Below are 19,431 nucleotides of genomic sequence, written 5' to 3' on the forward strand. Positions count from 1 at the left end.
GGCTAAAACATGAAGAACAGTTGCAGGAACTGGGTATGTCCAATGAAAAGAAGGACTAGGGGAGACCTGATAGCAGTGTTCTGATATCTCAGGGGCTACCAAAAAGAAGAGGCAGTCAAGCTATTCTACAAAGCACCTGAGGGTAGAACAAGAAGCAATGGGTGGAAACTAATCAAGGAGAGAAGCAACTTAGAACTAAGGAGAAATTTCCTGACAGTCAGAACAATTAATCAATGGAACAACTTGCCTCCAGAAGTTGTGAATGCTCCAACACTGGAAGTTTTTAAGAAGATGTTGGATAACCATTTGTCTGAAGTGGTGTAGGGTTTCCTGCCTAAGCAGGGGGGTTGGACTAGAAGATCTCCAAGGTCCCTTCCAGCTCTGTTATTCTATATTCTATTCTATAATATGCGTTAAGCCAGGAAACAAAGAAAATGGGAGAAATTCAGACTACCCTGTTTTCCCCAAAATAAGACATCCCCTGATAATAAGCCCAATTGGGCTTTTGAGCGCATGGCAATAAGGCCAAGCGCTTATTTCAGGGTTCAAAAAAATATAAGATAGGGTCTTATTTTTGGGGAAACACGGTAGGTGTAGTCTAACTCCCCAGTTAAAAGTGGAAGGAAAGGGAAAACATAGTCGTGCAAGAGCTGATTGTTTGAGCCAATTTCAACAAAGGAGAGTTCCCATCAAACTTTTGCAGAAGATTTTCTGACCTGGCCCACCTCAAAGGGTTCAGAAACCTCTGTCGCACTGAGGGACTGAATGAGAAGTCATCTGTATAGCTCAGACAAAGAAAACCGAGGAGCTCAGAGTCTGAAGCCAAGGTCAAGAATGGAATGGCTGCTAAAAGCATAGAACTAAATGGACCTGTTTTTTGGTGTGTCTCTTCATCCATATAATGGAGTAACTTCCTGACTGAAAGTGACAATGACTAGTGTGTCACAGACCTTCTGGAAACTGTTCAAGACTGAATTGTCCCAGAGAGCATCTAGTAAATAAGACGATGCAGACATATGGTAGATGGTTCTATATTTGATTTGTATATTTTTAAAGATTGATTTTATGTTTACACCATGGATGTTTTATTGCATTATTGTATGTTGTTGTGAATACTGAAACTCCTTTTGATTGCAGCAGGCACAAATGGATTGATTAAATAAATAAATCTTGCCAGTTTGGCAACTTTCAACAATGTGAATTACAGTATGAACAAAAAGAAACCTAGCTCATCATAGCATATTTACACCTTTCGTTTTCCATTTACTCTGTAAAGTGAACTGGTAGCCAGTGGCCTGCAGGTTAAGTCACTAAATTTCCAATAAATCTAGTACTTTAAACAGCAGACAGTCAGAATATATTGTTTTATTTCTGTAAACTGCCTGAGTTTAAGATGAATAGAACAGGATAGAATTCTTTATTGGCCAAGTGTGATTGGACACACAAGGAATATGTCTTTGGTGCATATACTCTCAGTGTACATAAAGAAAAAAATATTCATCAAGAATCATAAGATACAACACTTAGTGATAGTCATAGGATACTAATAAGCAATCAAATCATACTAGGAAACAATGAAAACAATATAAATTGTAAAGATACAAGAAACATGGATATAGCCAGAAGTGGGAAGAGTTAGGTACTAGTAAGTATGAGGAGAAGAATTAGTACAGTCTTAGTAGTTAATTGGACAGTGTTGTGGGAATTAGTGGTTTAGCAGAGTGATGGCATTTGGGGAAAAACTGTCCTTGTGTCTAGTTGTTCTGGTGTGCAGAGTCCTATAGTGTCATTTTGAGGGTAGAAGTTGAAAACATTTTATGTCCAGGATGTGAGGGGTCTGTAGATATTTTCTCAGCCCTCTTTTTGACTCGTTCAGAATACAGGTCCTCAATGGAAGGCAGGTTGGTAGCAATTGTGTTTTTTCTGCAGTTCTAATTATCCATTGAAGTCTGTGTCTGTCTTGTTTGGTTGCAGAGTCAAACCAGACAGTTATAGAAGTGCAGATGACAGACTCAATACTTCCTCTGTAGAACTGAATCAGCAGCTCTTTGGGCAGTTTCAGCTTTCTGAGTTGGTGCAGAAAGAACATTTTTTGTTGTGCTTTTTTGATGACGTTTTTGATGTTAGGTGTCCATTTTAAGCCTGTAGCAATCGTTCAAAATTACAGTGCTACTTACTGATAAAGTAGCTTCATTACTTGTCTTCATACTTGAAACTGTGGCAGTGTTCCTGCAGTTTGGTGATTGAGAATCAGCTGTTTTGTAACCCACATGCATTTACAACAGTCAATATCCCGCAGTCACGTTTTTTTGATCTTCACAGCTAGTTTCTGACAACTATGTCAATGAGAAAGCCCGCAGTAAAACTGCAAGTTGCAGTCACAGGATGTGCCACTTAATGACTGTGGATGATTTGCTTAACAACCACAGCGGAAGTGGCATCCTTAAGTCTGTCGCAGGCACATATGGAGCAGCTTAGGGGTTGTTAAGCAACAGCTACCTAACTGTATGGATAAAATGAAGAGAAATTGTCACCTAAACTATCCTAAATCTCTAAAGCAGAGGTTTTGTTTTTTTTTTACACACCTCAAAGTTGCAAAAGTTGAGAAATACTGCTCCGAAAATCTGGAGAAAATTCTAAATGCCTGTACTCAAATGCTATTTTGCTTCATCCAATTTATTTGTTAATGAAAAAAGACAAGTTAATTGATAGGGCTATAAAGATACATTGAAAGGGGGAGAATAGAAGACAAGAATCAATGGATGGAACCTAATCAAGGAGAGAAGCAATCTGGAACTAAGGAGAAACTTCCTAACAGTGAGGACGATTAACCAGTGGAACAGCTTGCCACCAGAAGTTGTAGGTACTTTCATCACTGGAGGTTTTTAAGAAGAGATTGGACAGCCATCTGTCTGAAATGGTATAGGATCTCCTGCTTGAGCAGGAGGCTGGACTAGAAGACCTCCAAGCTCCCTTCCAGTTCTATTCTGATTGATTGAAGATTGCCCTGGACCACGCTTTTTTGATAGCTCAGTGTTGTTTGGCCTCAGTTTAAGAACTATTTCATGCTGTTTGGTCCTCTCATCCACCTGGATTTAATTACTTCTCTGGGCTTTCCTTCACTTGCTCCTCTTCCTGGCATCCATTTCCTTGTCAATGTGTCTTCTCTGCTGGATTCCCATACCATTGCTTTCTTCTCGTCCCCAGCCCAGAAGTGGGTGGCTTTAAACTGTCCTCATATCCTGGACCTTCCCTCTTATTCTGACCATCCATAGGAACCTCAAGGAATGTACTGTAGAAACATTAACTCTACTGGGCTTTGTCTCATGATAGCAGTGTTCCGATATCTCAGGGGCTGCCCCAAAGAAGAGGGAGTTAAGCTATTCTCGAAAGCACCAGAAGGCAAGACAAGAAGCAATGGGTGGAAACTAATCAAGGAGAGAAGCAACTTAGAAAGAAGGAGAAATTTCCTGACCGTTAGAACAATTAATCCATGGAACAACTTGCCTCCAGAAGTTGTGAATGCTCCAACACTGGAAGTTTTTAAGAAGATGTTGGATAACCATTTATCTGAAGTGGTGTAGGGTTTCCTGCCTAAGCAGGGGGGTTGGACTAGAAGACCTCCAAGGTCCCTTCCAGCTTTGTTATTCTATTTTATTCTGTTCTGTTCTGTTCTGTATTCTGTATTCTGTATTCTATATTCTATATTCAATATTCTATATTCTATGTTCTGTTCTATTCTATTCTATTCTATTCTATTCTATTCTATTCTATTCTATTCTATTCTATTCTAATCTCTCCTCTCCTCTCCTCTCCTCTCCTCTCCTCTCCTCTCCTCTCCCTCTTCCCTTGGAAACAATAGCTAGAAACATAGGCCAGAGATGGAGGTCAAGGTAAAGGAATAGGAGGAACCACTTTCAGCAGTGGTGAAAGGCCCTTATCCAAATTCACCTGATTATGGCAAGGAACAGTGGATGGCACTGTTCCTTCACAAACACAGAGCTGCTGAGAGATTCTGGATCCATTGTTACAGAAGTCAAGTTGACATGACTTCTAAGCATTTTTGAAAATAGATGGTAAGAAGTCTCTTGCAGGTTTTGTAATCAGAAGATGTAGGTCAAACAGTTAAGGCTTCTGCTTTGTGATTTACAGCAGATAGCATTTTGGCCTTAATTGGGTGCTGCTGCACCTCTTCGGGGCATATGGCAATTTTTTGCTGCTGAGACTGGGTGACTGGCATATGTGTTGCAGATGGTTATTTGGCAGGTGATATTCAGAATGAAAAGCAGTAATGAGATTAAAGATGTTTCATTAAATGCAATTCTGCAGATCGTATTCATCTTTGTATCTATTTCCCCTTTGTGCTGAGGTGCTGTATGTTCCCATCAACTGAAACCTAAATGGGAAGTCCGGTTACTAGTAGTTCTGTCCCTTCTCCCTTTAATATGTTTTAAATGTGGCAATTTACAGGGGTTCCCCCTCATCCCTTTAATGAAAAGTTATTTTCTGGTACAGCACATAGAACTGCAGTAAATAAAAACCATCTGCATTCAATGGTTATTTATTGGTTATTCTTACATTTGAGTCAATTTAAAATGATAGTACAGGGGTTTAGTGCATCCTGTTATTAACACAGCTGCCTGCAATTTCTGCTGGTTTGAATCTCTCCAAGGCTCAAGGTTGACTCAGCCTTCCATCCTTTCTAAGGTAGGTGAAATGAGGACCCAGTTTGTGGGGGCAATAAGCTGACTTTGTATAAAATATACAAAAGAATGAAGGCTATTGCTTAACACATTGTAAGCCACCCTGAGTCTCCGGAGAAGGGCGGCATATAAATCAAATTAAAAAAAAAAAAGATATATGATTTGCTGTGAAAAGAATATTCAGCAACTGTTCTCGGAGTCTTTTTTTAAAATCTGTTCTTGATTTTTTTAAAAAAAATTATTCAACTTATTAATCACTTAACCTATTCACTGGACTATTCAGTTCAAAAAATGCAACCCAAGAAAACTTTGTAAGAGCAGAAAGCTAGTTCTTGAAACAACAAAGGAAATAATTTAAGATGTTTTACCATGTGAATCATATCTTTGTTCTTTATCACCAGCGAAATTTTAATTGATTAACAGCACAACCGTACAAGAATTCTTTCGGAACAAAGAAATGTCAGACTTTGGTACATGGATATAAAGGCAGTGGTGGGATTCAGCCAGTTTGCACCAATTCGGGAGAACCGATTGTTAACTTTCTGAGCAGTTTGGCAAAATGGTTGTTGAAAGAAATCATTAGGGCAGAGAACCGGTTGTTAAATTACTTGAATCCCACCACTGTATAAAGGGATAGAGAGGGTTACATTTATGAGATGTATTATTTATCAAGAGAAACAACGATCATAATTGTTTTGAATTGGTTGATGTGCAGGCTGTACCAGAAATACCAGGATGATACTACAGAAGGGGTTCTCTACAAGATGCTCTTGCACAGTTTAGGAGTGGCCGATTTGCCAAAAGAATTAACAGCTGTCACCAGCACCTTTTCCCTACGAGAGAATCAGCAGGCAGAGGAAAAGAAGCCAACGGATCTTCCAGAGAGGTAGCCCATCTGTGACTGCTAAAGTAGGAATGGAATAATTATCCATAGGAAAGTTTAGCTTTACAATGTCTGGCTTTTCCGAATGTTCCTTTGATGTTCTGTATGAAACAAATACCTAAAATTTTGCTCTTTTGAAGCCCCCTGATCCCCTGAGGCTCCACAGAATTTCCCCACTCCTTGAAGACAGTGGCCTTCATCTCCTCTAAGCAAGTCAAAGCATCATAATTAATTAATTTTTATTTCGCCAAACATATATTTTATGACAGATACAAGTGTAAACATAATTATAAATACATGAAAAGGATACAAATAAAAGAAAACATTAGGACAAGGATGGTAGGCGTGCTGGTGTGCTTATGCAGACCTCTTAGGAATGGGGTGAGATCTACAGTAGACAGTCTAAGGTTAAAGTTTTGGGGATTTGGGGAAATGATCTCAGAAAAGTAAGCAAGAGTCAATCTGGTTAGTGGTTGGAAGGGAGACCACACAGTAAGCTAGACTGGGAAATTGAGAAGTTATTTCTTATGCTATAACACTTACTATTGCTTAAGAAACTCATGTAGATTTGCTAGGAGTCTTCCTTGACTCAAATGTGACTGTTATTGTTTAATTTGCATATTTATTCCCCCCTCCCTTCTAGCTTGGGGCTGCAGTTCAGACTGATTGCTCTTTTATTGTCTTCTGAGAGAAGCATTAATAAAAAATAGCTTTACTTTAAGTGAAAACCTAGAGCTTTTGCAGCCAGCAGTGGCCTTGTCCTCCATAATGCCCATCAGTGTGTTAAAAGTATGGACCATTTATCTACATTGCCTTCCATGGATTCTTCTAACCAAGTGTTTCTCAACCTTGGCAACTTTAAGGTGTCACCTTAAAGTTGTCGAATCTGAGAAACAATGTTCTAGCCCAGAGTTCTTCAAACTTGGCAGCTTTAAGACTTGTGGACTTTAACTCCCAGAATTCTCCAGCCAGCTATGCTGAGCAGAACTCCAGGCATTGATCAGATAAATTAACCAGCTGTAGTCTCAGAAGGAAAAAGATACTATTATGACATCTTGTAAGTATCTTAATATTATATTTATATTGTATAATGTTTGACCCAACAAAATCAGTTTTGCACTTAGTAGTTTAGGATATTCATTGACTCTGAATAAAATTAAGGCTGATGGCTTAGATATTTTTATAAAGAGATTTAGAAAAGACATATGTCCGAATGCCTGATAACTAACTATAAATACAAGTAAGTATTATATGTGATGTCTTCTTCATCTATCATGGCTCCTAGTGCCTTCATGGATGTGTTCACTCATATCCTACTTTTCCTTCAGGAGTTCCCTTAATTTCCTTTCCAGCTTTCATCACCACTGCCTTGTGAGAAAGACTGAGCGCACAACTAGTCCAACATCATGCCATGAGTTTATCTAGCTGTGGGAAGAGTTAAGTTGTCTTACTCCAATGCACTTATAGCATGGTTGGAGTTTCACTCACATCATCACAGCCATCATCCTGACTCTTTGGGCCATACCATGCAGATACCCCTGTTAACCACTCTTCCAATTTTAGAATGAAGCAAATTGAAGACCACATCTACAAACAAGCCAGGAATAGAACCGTTGATGAAGTCCTTGAAAGGATGAGGGATGGGATCCTGCATCAGGAAACGGGCATGAGGGATGCCTTCCTTGCTTATAACAAGCAAGCTAGCGGGAAGTTGAGTAAAACAGATTTTCGCAAGGTAAATACAATCTTATTTCATTTTAATTTACTCTTGCTCATTCAAACCAACTTAGTCTTTTGTCTTTCCTCTTGATATCTTCTTAATTTCATTTTATTTATTCTCGGTCATTCAAACCAATGTTTCTGTTTTGTCTTTTCTCTTGATGGCTTCTCTGCTTAGGGCTCTGCTTATATTTTGGTTTTACGAAAAGTCTGTAAACAGTTTAGGGGTTTTTATGTTTCATAGTTTCCATCCTCCCACTCATATCATTTCCACATAGCATGGGTTACATTTTCTGTTACCATCTTCATTTTGTAGCTTGGACTTTGTCACGTTTAACTCATCAAAAGAGGCCATGAAAGTTAGCCCAGTGCAAGAGAATCTCGCACTGAGGGGCAAAGAGGCATATTTGAAGGGCATTTAGTGGACCCTTTGCCTAAAAACACAATTTAAATCCCAGTTAGGGGCATTGAGGGTGGTCAAGCAATCAGCCACAAAACAGCAGAATCAAAGCCATGCCCCCTTTCTTTACAACCTGGATGTAAATAATACACCACTGATATAACTGGATATTTTTAAGAGCTGCGGTGGTGCAGTGGTTAGAGTGCAGTACTGCAGGCTACTTCTGCTGATTGCCGGTTGTCTACAATTTGGCAGTTCAAATCTCCCCAGGCTTAAGGTAGACTCAGCCTTCCATCCTTCCAAGGTGGGTAAAATGAGGACCCAGAATGTTGGGGGCAATATACAGACTCTATAAATCACTTGGAGAGGGCTGTAAAGCACTGTAAAGCAGTATATAAGTCTCAGTGTTACTGCTATTGCTATATTTTTGTATGCTGGCACTCTAAGTGAAGATATGTGAATGAAATATATGGGTATCTTCTCTATTGATTTCAGAAAGGGTCTTGTCCTTGCAGTTACAACAAAGGCCATGAAATGGGGTTATGTGTGGGAATTCCATCGTGCCATCCCGGCAACACTGCTTCTCTTGGATTAACTCAACAATACACCACAAGGAAATGAATTTTTCTTTCTCATTTCTCCGCTCATGTAGCTCTAAAATTAAACATTCGATCTGATAGCAAAAGCTATACTAAAATACAAAGCTGCTAATCTCTTTTTAAAGGCTTTCAAAATCTCCTGAAGAGTGATAATTTGTTAATTAGCACATTCTCACTTTTTTTTCACATTTTTAAGCCAGTCAGCCATTCAATGTTTCTTTTTTTCTCCAGTGGTACATCAGTAAAATGAAATAGAATTGCAAGAACAATTACCACTGAAGCTATTACAAAAGGACTAAAAAAAAATACTGTACAAACACAAAAGAACATGCTCAAATTAGAAAAGGTGGGGAGACTTGGAATGATTAAGTAGAGAGAATTACAAACTCAATTCAGTTCTGTTATTTTATTTTTAACGAGCAGTTTCTACAAATTTTATATTTTCAAAACCACACCAAACTATGTTACTGCAAATTTACTAAATGATTGGGATTTTGGTGCATTTTTCAAGCATCAATGGCTCTTTCTTGAAACAAAGTTTTGTTCATTTAGCATGATGGGCGTTTGCCTATTCAATTCAAGGGAGTAGATATTGTGTATATGGTTGTGTTGATGCCAGTGATATTCCAAGGTGGTTTTTTTTACCTGCAGTGTTTAATCTGGTCATCTTTTCTCTCTCTGACAGTTACTGGAGGATATTCAGATGCCAATGAGTGATGATCATTTTAATCTATTAATTGAAAAAATAGGATTCCCAGTTGGAGGCTTGAGTTATCTTGATTTTGTAGCAATGTTTGAAGGTGAGCAAATACATGGCTAAGTAATGTATTGATTCTGAGATACGGATGTTGTGTCTACTTCTTGGCTTTTTAAAATCAGGGGGGGAAATTTAACTATTTTGTGATAAAAGCTGACCAAATATGTAATGCACTTGTCAAATTCCAGAGAAATAAATGAACAAGGAAGCATTCTGATTTGTTAGTTGGGATCAGCCCAGTGGTGGGTTGCCCCCGGTTCGCACCGGTTCTATAGAACCGGTAGTAAAACCGGCGGGAGGCTCCGCCCACTGACCCTGATGTCATCAAAACGCTTCTGCGCATGCGCAGAAGAGCATGCGCGCGGCCCCGTTGCGAACTGGTAGTAAAGGTAAGTAGAAACCACCCCCGGATCAGCCAGCTGTGTGGTGTGGGAAACCCATAATTTAGACAAGCTGGGAAGACAACTACTAGTGTTAGTCTTATCTTCTGAACTGAAAAGAAGAGAAACTGGCAATGGTCCTGTTTGGGTTACATTCTCTTCTGTCCACAATTAAGAAACTCTATTCAAGAAGCAAACAAAAAAGAAAACCCACTAATCTCTTTCATTTCTTGTATTATGCAAAAAAAAAATAAATAAGAGGGGGCCTCTTTTCAAACTAACATACATTTTATTAAAAGGCATCAGCTTCTGTGAGATGACAGGAACTTGGCTGAAGCTTCTCAGAACCTGGATATGACTAGGAAGGAATCAGCTTTATTGTACAACACAACTGGAGCCACTCCAAGGAGTTAATTGCCTTCTGACATCTTAGCGTCATATAGTTCTATATATCTGGTATCTCCTTGAAGCACTTTCTACAACACGAACTGATGGCTAAGGATGGCTGGTTCCAAATCAGAATCACATAAGCTGATGGCATCTAAAGATGGGTCTCTTAATGAGTGGGAAAGGTATCATGAAAAAAACCCTGTGCTCTCCAAATTCCACAAATAGCTTTGTGGAGCAAAGATTGAAGACAGATATGCTGTGCCTTGGCTCAATTCTCTAATGCCAGCATTGTCGAGAGTCAGAAGCAGAGGTGAAATCCAGCAGGTTCTGACAGGTTCTGGAGAACCGGTAGCGGAAATTTTGAGCAGTTCGGAGAACCGGTAGCGGAAATTTTGAGTAGTTTGGAGAACCGGTAGCGGAAATTTTGAGCAGTTCGGAGAACCGGTAGTGGAAATTTTGAGCAGTTCGGAGAACCGGTAGCGGAAATTTTGAGCAGTTCGGAGAGCCGGCAAATATCACCCCTGGCTGGCTCCAGAGTGGGGTGGGAATGGGTATTTTGCAATATACTTTCCCCTGGAGTGGGGAGGGAATGGGGATTTTGCAGTATCCTTCCCCTGCCACGCCCACCAAGCCACACCACGCCCACCAAGCCACGCTCACAGAACCGGTAGTAAAAAAAAAATTGGATTTCACCACTGGTCAGAATCTAAGTAAGACCACACTTGGGATACTGCATCCAGTTCTGGTCATCACAATATAAAAGAAGATGTTGAGACTCTGGAAAGAGTGCAGGAAAGAGCAACAAAAATGATTAGGGGGTTGGAGGCTAAAACATATAAAGAACGGTTATAGGAATTGGGTATGTTTAGTCTAATGAAAAGAAGAATTAGAGGTGATAGCACTGTTCCAATATTCTGATATTTGAGGGGCTCCTAAAAAGTGTGTGTCAAACTATTTTCCAAAGCACCGAAAGGCAAGACAAGAAACAATGGCTGGAACCTAACCAAGGTGAAAAGCAACCTAGAACTAAGGAGAAATTTCCTAATGGTGAGAACAATCAACCAATGGAATAGGTTGCTTTCTGAAGTTGTGGGTGCCCCCTCACTGAAAGAGACTGGACAGCCATTTGTCTGAAATAGTATAGCATCTCCTGCTCAAGCAGGGGGTTGGACTAGAAGACCTCCAAGGTCCCTTCAAACTCTTCCTTTGTTCTATGTATTACTTAAAACACCAGAGATTTGGGGTTTCTCTCCTACTGTCAACAAGCAAAATGTCTGAAGCAAATTATACATGTGCATATGCATACATACATGCAAACATTTTCCCATACAAACTGGATTTTTAAAATGTCATCACTTTGTGAAAATAATCCCCAGAGTACCAGCAGCCTTATTGCACCCATAACATACCCAGTTCTAAGCGTGTTTTCTGTGAATGTTAGAGATTGTTTGTATATTTATTTTACTATTGTAGTTTTATTGTTGGCAGTCTTAATTGTGCTCAGACTTACAGAATTCCTGTTAGCAATTATCGATTATACCGTAAGATAAAATGGCAATTAGAACAATATTTTTTTTTAAAAAAAAAAAAAATCACACCATACAAATTAGCCAGAAAAACTCTACATATGACAATTGGCCTAGGCCTAGGCCCGGGATATTTGTCGGACCCCCTGCAGCCAGCGACAATCCCCAATCGCCCGGTGCGTTCCCACAGATAGGGCCTCCTTAGGGTGCTGTCGGCCAGACAGTGTCGGCTGACGACCCCCAGGGGGAGAGCTTTCTCTGTGGGTGCACCCACCCTCTGGAACCAGCTTCCTTTGGAGCTCCGGATGTCCCCTGACCTTCGCTCGTTCTGCCGCGATTTGAAGACCTGGTTGTTCCACAGCTTGGACTGATGGGGTGGGGGAGTTTAATGAATTTTTAAATTGTTTTAAATTGGGATTTTAATTTTATATTGGCAGGAATTATGCATTTTACCATTGTGAGCCGCCCTGAGTCCTCGGAGATAGGGCGGCACACAAATTGCATCAAATAAATAAATAAATAAATAAATAAATAAATAAATAAATAAATAAATAAATAAAAGCATTTGCACAGAGAAAAATAATTCAGCTGCACAACACTGACAAAAGATGCATTTTACAACATTCATTAGTTCAAACAAAGCGACCTTTTGCCAAGCAGTAAAACTATAGCATCTTTTGCAGAAGTGCTTTAATTTCCCAGATTTCTGCACTGGACAAACACTTCCACTTCAATGTTGTGCTGATCATTGAATATTCAATATTATTCTCCATTCATGTCCCCCCTGTACTATGGCAAAGGTGTCTGTAGGGAAGAGATAAAGTCAAAATGGCAGGAGAAAATGTGAGATCAAAGCCTAGCTCTGATTTTACGGTTATATGTGGCACTTTTAGGGGAATTGTCTTGCGGGGGAAATGACTCCTGTGGGTGATATGAAACTGGAAATCTCTGTCCCTCTCTATGTTGCACAAAAGCCATTTGCAGGAGACAACCAGGAGCACAGGAGTCCTGTGTTGTCCTTCATGGTTTGTCTGGGTCTCCACCAGTGGTGGGATTCAAGTAATTTAACAACCGGTTCTCTGCCCTAATGATTTCTTCCAACAACCAGTTCATCAAACTGCTCAGAAAGTTAACAACCGGTTCTCCCGAAGTGGTGCGAACTGGCTGAATCCCACCACTGGTCCCCACTTCACCATGCAAAGAACAGATTTGGGCAACCTATATCTATCTTCTTTGAGGGAAATGCAGAGGGCCTTGGTTTCAAGTGGCTCAGCAGCAGCAGTGGGTTTCACATTTCGTTACCACTTGTTCGCCCCTCGTGTGGGCACCCGTTTTGACTTGTGTGCACCTTCAGCACCCAGCCTTCTGTGTATGTGCTTTGCTCACACACGTGCCTTCCGCACATGCGTCCAGCCTCAAAAACATGCCTAAATAGGACGGCATAGAGCCGGGGTGGCGGTTGGGGTGGGATGGGGGGGCAGGCCCACCAGCGATTTCACTACCGGTTTGGATGAACCGGTTCGAACCGGCTGAATACCACCTCTGCTCAGCAGCCTCATCTCACATAGGTCCTCTTGAGGAAGACACCAGGTGTTTGAGAGAACTACCTCAGTCTTGCAGGTATACCGAGTTAATGTCTACAGTTTATGAGCTTCACCAAAGGAATTAGGAGGGAGGGAGAGCGAGGGGGGAGGGAAGAGAGATTGGCTGGATTCAGATCTACACACAGAGAGGGGAATGGGTTTCTGTGAAAGATCTGCAGTAGGAAACCTATTTGCACGTATTTTGATGCACCACAGAATCACTGAGATGAGAGTTCTATGTACTTTGCCTGACGCTGATGTACCCAACAAGATGCACGCAGATAATCAGTGCAAGTTCCTTTATTAAAAACTGCAAATTCAAAATGAAAGCTAAGGTGCATCAGGGGGAAACTTATATTCCCTATCAGATATAGTCACAGACACAATTTCAGTCCATGTTCCTGGCAAGGGGAAGATAAACTCCGACAGAAAAATGGAAAGAGGGACACATACGTAAGGCAGAAAACCAGCATATAGCCCAAATCTGCAAAGATGAAGTCAGGAGAATGTAAGGCTCAGAATGAACTAAGACTTGCAACAAGGTCAAAAATAATTTCAAAAAAGTTTCTTTCAACTAATAAAGAAGAAAGTCAAAGAAACCATTAGTCCACTAATGGGAGAAGATAGTGGATAGATAGCTACTTAATTCTTTCTTTGCATCTGTCTTCACACAAAAAGAAAAAATAGCCCACCCTACCAAAAACAGAACTGTAAAAGACAGACTAGGAATTCAAATTAAAATAGGTAAGAAAATAGTAAGAGAAGACCTGTCCACTTTAGAGAAGTTCAGATCATCACAACCTGATGGATTACATCCCAGAACTCTAAAGGTTCTGATCTTGGAAGCATTGAACCATATCTTTCAAAGATATGTTCACATACCTTAAAGTTGCAGAGGTTGAGAAAGACTGGATTAAAGAAAGTAATGGGTCCATCTAATCGGTTGCATTGCTATTCACCAAAGGAATTAGGAGGAAGGGAGAGCGAGAGGGTCCATCTAATTGGCTGCATTGTTATATAGGGATCTGAACTATTGCTGTGTAGAGATCAACATGTTGATCAATATGTACTACAGTTCTAATCAGGGGTGGGCTTCAAAAATTTTTGCAAGGGGTTCTCTGCCCGGTTGCTGGGTGGGCGTGGCCATGGTGGGCATGGCTTAGTTGGCCTCCTGCACCACAGTGGGGGGCGTTTTTGCCCTCCCCGAGCTCTGGGGGCTTTTCTCGAACCTTCGGGAGGGCAAAAATGGCCTCCCCAGGCTCTGGAGGCCTTCCCGAACTTCCGATAGGCCTGTTTTTTACCCTTCCCGAGGCTCCACTCGTGCCCTGCACTTACCTGCATCCAAAATGGGCTGCGTGGGGACTCCTGGAAGGGTGGGGCGGGGTGGGCAGGGCCAGCCAGGAGTGCAATTTGGGGGTTCTCTGAACTGCACAGAATCTTAGCTAGAGGTTCTCCCGAACCCCCAGAAGCCCACCCCTGGTTCTAATGTCAGTTATTCAAATCTATGTCATGCAAAAGGATAACAGGGATTGTTATTGATATAATTCTTTCAGATTCCAGATTGTGTGGACCCTGTTCAAATCGCCGAGTCAATGCTAGCAAAAGTCATTTCATGTCTGCTGAAGAATGTCTCAGCCAGTATAGTGACAAGCTTGCAGAAGAATATGGGGTAATTACGTTCAAATTTCTCATGATTATTAATTTTGTTCTGTTTGATTATTTATTTTCAAAGACAGGAAGATCAGGAAGTTCAGACTGTTTCGAATGAATATAAAGATTTATTGTAAGCTCATGCTCTCTACAAGAATCTGAACTACTAATGGTCAAAGCAAATTGGCAGTAGATCAGAGCCAATGGAATTCAAGGTGGGCTGGACTTAGATCTCTTGTGGGCATCAAGGGTTTGAGATAGATGACACATTTGACCCCTCCCTCAGGCTCAGCCTGGTTATTTCCTACATCTATATAGCTACCCATATCATAGCAGTGATTCTGGACTCTATCAGAATGGTATATGCAGTCCACTTTCCTATAAGCCACTCAGAGTCTACTAAAGTGAGTGGCCATAACAAAATTAATGAGATAAATGAATAAATGAGAACTCCAACAGAGCGGTATGTATTATATTATAAATATCCCTAGGCACAAAGTTTTATACATGACTTTCACTCCTGTGTTGTATGTGACAATTTAGCTATTTTCATATAGTTTATACTGTGTGTTTTTACTTATGTTGACTACTGGGATTAAAGCTAAAAAAACCCGGCTATATAATACACGAAATAAATTAATTTTATCATAATTTATAGAGAAGTATTTGTGCACAACCAGTTCTAAAAAGAACGATGGGATATCGAAGGTTTTCCTTGCTTCCTTCTAAAGTTTCCCCATTGTAAATTTAGATGCTCCATGCGTCAGCCACAAATAGTCAGAAAGAGGAGTTGAGTTCAAAGCACTAAAAATTTATTACATGCTACCTATACACAAGAAACTGATCATCTAATGGTCAAATCAAATTGATGGTAAATAAGAGTCAACAGAATTCACACGGGGCTGAAGATAGCACTCTTGTGGATGCGTAAGGATTCCAAACTGATATGACCCCACCTTTGGGCTCCATTTGGTCATCTCCTACACCTACATACTTAACTCAAAGTTTGAAAACAACTCTACAGATTATTTTACACATTTTTAACTGTTTGGCTTTATGTTGATGGATGACTATACTGGCTGGGGAATTCTGGAAATTGGAGTATACATTGGTTGTATTCAATTGACAGAACATTTTCTTCATAAGCTATGGAGATATGGAGAACAGTGGTCTTCTGAATGATTGTGATCATTTTCTCCAGGGGTGGGCTTCAAAAATTTTAGCAAGGGGTTCTCTGCCTAGTTGCTGGGTGGGCGTGGCCATGATGGGTGTGGCCTAGTTGGCCTCCTGCACCACGGCAAGGTGGGTGGGTGTTCTTGCCCTGCCCAGGCTCCGGAGGCTTTTCTCAAGTCTCTGGGAGGGTGATAATGTCTCCCCAGGCTCCGGAGGCCCTCTGGAGGCCAGAAACAGGCCCATTTCCGGCCTTCCCGAACTTCTGGTAGGTCCGTTTTTTGCCCTCCCCAAGCTTCCATGCGCGCTCTGCACTTACCTGCATCGAAAACGGGCCATGTGGGGACTCCTGGGAGGGGTGGGGCAGGGTGGGAGGGACCAGCCAGGAGTGGGATTTGTGGGTTCTCCAAACTGCACAGAATCTTAGCTAGAGGTTCTCCCAAACCCCTGCAAATCCCTAACAGCCCACCTCTGATTTTCTCTTGCTCTTAGATATCTCAGAAGATCTCTGAGGCCTATTTGAACAAATTCACAGCAGTAATTTTTTGCCGTGGGTTAGGATCTTCTTGATCATTTCATTCTGGGGTTTCAAAATGTTCCAGTGTTTATGAGGGAAGAACAGTAGCATCTCAATAAAAGCCTTTGGGAAAGAATCAGCATACAGCTGGAATTGATTGGATTGTTTAGGAGCAAATGAATTAAATAGGCATGTAAAGATAGTATATAAATAAACCCTTCAAACTTTTTTAAATTTAAGTTTATTTTGTAGTTTACAGTTTGTTGGAAGGAATCTTTTATGTCCTATTACAGATCTGCTTTCTATATGTGCAGTCTCATAATCTGAATTGCCTGTTGCATTATTTTACGAAGAATAAACCAGTTTATTCTTTATAAAATTGGATTGAGTCGGTTCGGTTGAAGCGTACAACCAATGTATACTTCAACTTCCAGAATTCCCCAGCCAGTACATTCATCTTAAAGTTATCAAGGTGTGAAAAATACTATGGTAGGATGTACTATCTGCTAAGTGTTTACCAAATCATGTTTGCTCTTAGGTTCATCTTTTTTGCATGTAAGAGACTCAACTATGCAATTTTTAAAAATAACATAGAGTGCTTAAATCAAATTAATCAGAATAAGGTAAAGGTAAAAGTTTCCCTCGCACATATGTGCTAGTCATTCCCGACTCTAGGGGACGGTGCTCATCTCCCTTTGAAAGCTGAAGAGCCAGCGCTGTCCGAAGACATCTCTGTGGTCATGTGGCCGGCATGACTAAACGCCAAAGGCTCATGGAACGCTGTTACCTTCCCACCAAAGGTGGTCCCTAATTTTCTACTTGCACTTTTTACATGCTTTTGAACTGCTAGGTTGGCAGAAGCTGGGACAAGTAACAGGAGCTCACCGTGTTACGTGGCACTAGGGATTCGAACCGCTGAACTGCCGACCTTTCGATCGACAAGCTCAGTGGGCCCGTTTTTCTCTCTCCCCAGGCTCCAGAGCCTTTCTAGGAGTCTTGGGAGGGCGAAAATGGCCTTCCCCACCCCCACCCACCCCCGGAGACACTCCGGAGGCAGGAAACGGCCTGTTTGCCAACTTCCGGAAGTTGGCAAACTTGTTCGTTTTCGGCCTCCAGAGGGCCTCTGGGGGGATGGGGAAGGCTGTTTTCGCCCTCCCCAGACTCCTAGAAAGGCTCTGGAGCCTGGGGAGAGAAAAAAACTGGGCTTCCCTACCACCCCCCAGACCCTCCGGAGGCAGGAAACAACCTGTTTCCCTACTTATGGTGGGTCCAGAAAGCCCAAAAGTCAGCTGGCACGTGTCAGAGCTGAGCTCTTGTGCCCACCAATATGGCTATGTGTGCCATCCGTGGCACGCGTGCCATAGATTCGCCATCACGGGTATAGTATATGGCATAATATTGTTTCTCTGAGTAGAAAAGAAAAGTTGATCCAATTTTGATACTCAGTTGGATATTCCCTACTAGGATGCATACATTGCCTTCCGTAAAATAGATAGAAACAACGATGGTGTAGTCACAATGCTTGACTTCCGACGCCTGCTGGACAGTTTCATGATCAGCATGACAGATGAGGAATACGTGCGTCTTCTTGGTATCTTGGGAATGAATGAGACCTCCACGCTGAATTATCCGGAATTCCTTCAGTTGTTCCAAACTCACACAACTAAAGAGATGCGTCCTTGGTTGACCACATCTTACAAGTAAGAAGAACAGAAATTTGGTTTATTTTGATTTACATTTTCATTACATTGTCACTTAATTTGTTCTGACGTTTGCAGGCAATACAGTGGTCACTGGCTTCATTTGAGTTAGTGATGAGTCTGCATATGGAAGGTTGAACAACTGGCCCCCTACAGGGGTGGGTTCTACTTACCTTTACTACTGGTTCGCAATGGGGCCGTGCGCAGTAGCATTCTGAGGACGTCAGGGTCAGTGGGCGGAGCCTCCCACCGGTTTTACTACCGGTTCTATAGAACCGGTGCGAACCGGGGGCGACCCACCACTGGCCCCCTAGTGCAGTCGTAACAATTGGAAGCGGAACATGCTTAAAACTGTAAAGATGAGAGTGAATTTTAGGAGGGGCCCTTCTATTTTACAACCTCTTACTGTATTTGACAGCACTGTATCAGCAGTAGAATTTTTTCAAGTTTTGGGGTCCTATAATCTCCCAGAACTTGAAATGGACATTCAACATTAGAATCATAATTTAAAACGCACAACGAAGAATATTATTCCTGTGTGAACTCAGAAAGTTCAGATTGCCCCCGGGAGCTGTTAATTCAGTTTTACAGAAGAATTATTGTGTCTGTTATTTGTACTTCTATAACTGTCTGGTTTGGTACAGCAACCAAACAAATAGGTACAGGGTTCAGCGGATAAGTTAAGACTGCAGAAAGAACATTTGCAACCTACTTGCCTTCAATAAAATTCCTAGCGTCAGAAGGAGGGTAAGAAGATATCTGCAGACTCCTCACATCATGGATATAAACTATTTTTCAACTCCTTCTGGTGCTATAAGGCGTTGCATGCCAAAATAATTAGACACAGGGACAGTTTTTTCCCTCATGCCATCACTCTGCTCAACACCTAATTCTCTCAGTGTTGCTTTATTTCTATTAACCCATGTAGTGTGATTATAGTATTATTATCTTTTCTTATTATCTTCTTTTCTCTCCTTTTATTGGTATTATTATTATGATTGATCTTTAATTTGATTCACAGTCGGGAACTGGTAAAAACTTAACAGTTCAAGTCCTAACTAAGGACCTAAGAGCTGTTAAGGTAACATCTGAGTATATAGGCAGATATGATGATGATGATGATGATGATGATGATGATGATGATGATGATGCTTTACATGTACAGTAAGTGCTTCTGTATTGGAGACAAATTTCTTGTGTGCTTAATCACACTTGGGCAAATAAAGTATTCAATACGATTCAGTTCAATTCAATTCATTATATTAATCTGAAATAAATTAATATTGGATGCAAGAAAAGTTATGTGGGATACTATGACATAAAGTAATTTAGGATGCAAAATATTTCAAGATAGAATCAGAACATCGTTTTGTTCTTTTTGGTAGGAATTTAAGCATATTAGACAGTGTATTGATGAATATATGAATAATGAATAATGACAAATGAGGGAGTGT

The 19,431-nt window shown here is 40.9% G+C and overlaps 1 protein-coding gene across 1 annotated transcript in view; it reads left to right on the forward strand.

Moving 5' to 3' along the window:
* The window catches only part of EFCAB6 (EF-hand calcium binding domain 6), a 146,067-nt gene that overhangs the window by 61,459 nt on the left and 65,177 nt on the right, over positions 1-19,431 (forward strand). The window contains exons 15-19 of the mRNA XM_070947318.1: positions 5,419-5,589; positions 7,150-7,321; positions 8,990-9,104; positions 14,494-14,609; positions 17,742-17,977. Coding sequence (XP_070803419.1) covers positions 5,419-5,589; positions 7,150-7,321; positions 8,990-9,104; positions 14,494-14,609; positions 17,742-17,977 — 810 coding nt within the window. The remainder of the gene's footprint in view (positions 1-5,418; positions 5,590-7,149; positions 7,322-8,989; positions 9,105-14,493; positions 14,610-17,741; positions 17,978-19,431) is intronic.

Source organism: Pituophis catenifer, unplaced genomic scaffold (assembly GCF_029215685.1).
Source record: "Pituophis catenifer annectens isolate HBS135680 unplaced genomic scaffold, rPitCat1.0.hap2 SCAF_7, whole genome shotgun sequence".
NCBI classification, from domain to species: Eukaryota; Metazoa; Chordata; class Lepidosauria; order Squamata; family Colubridae; genus Pituophis; species Pituophis catenifer.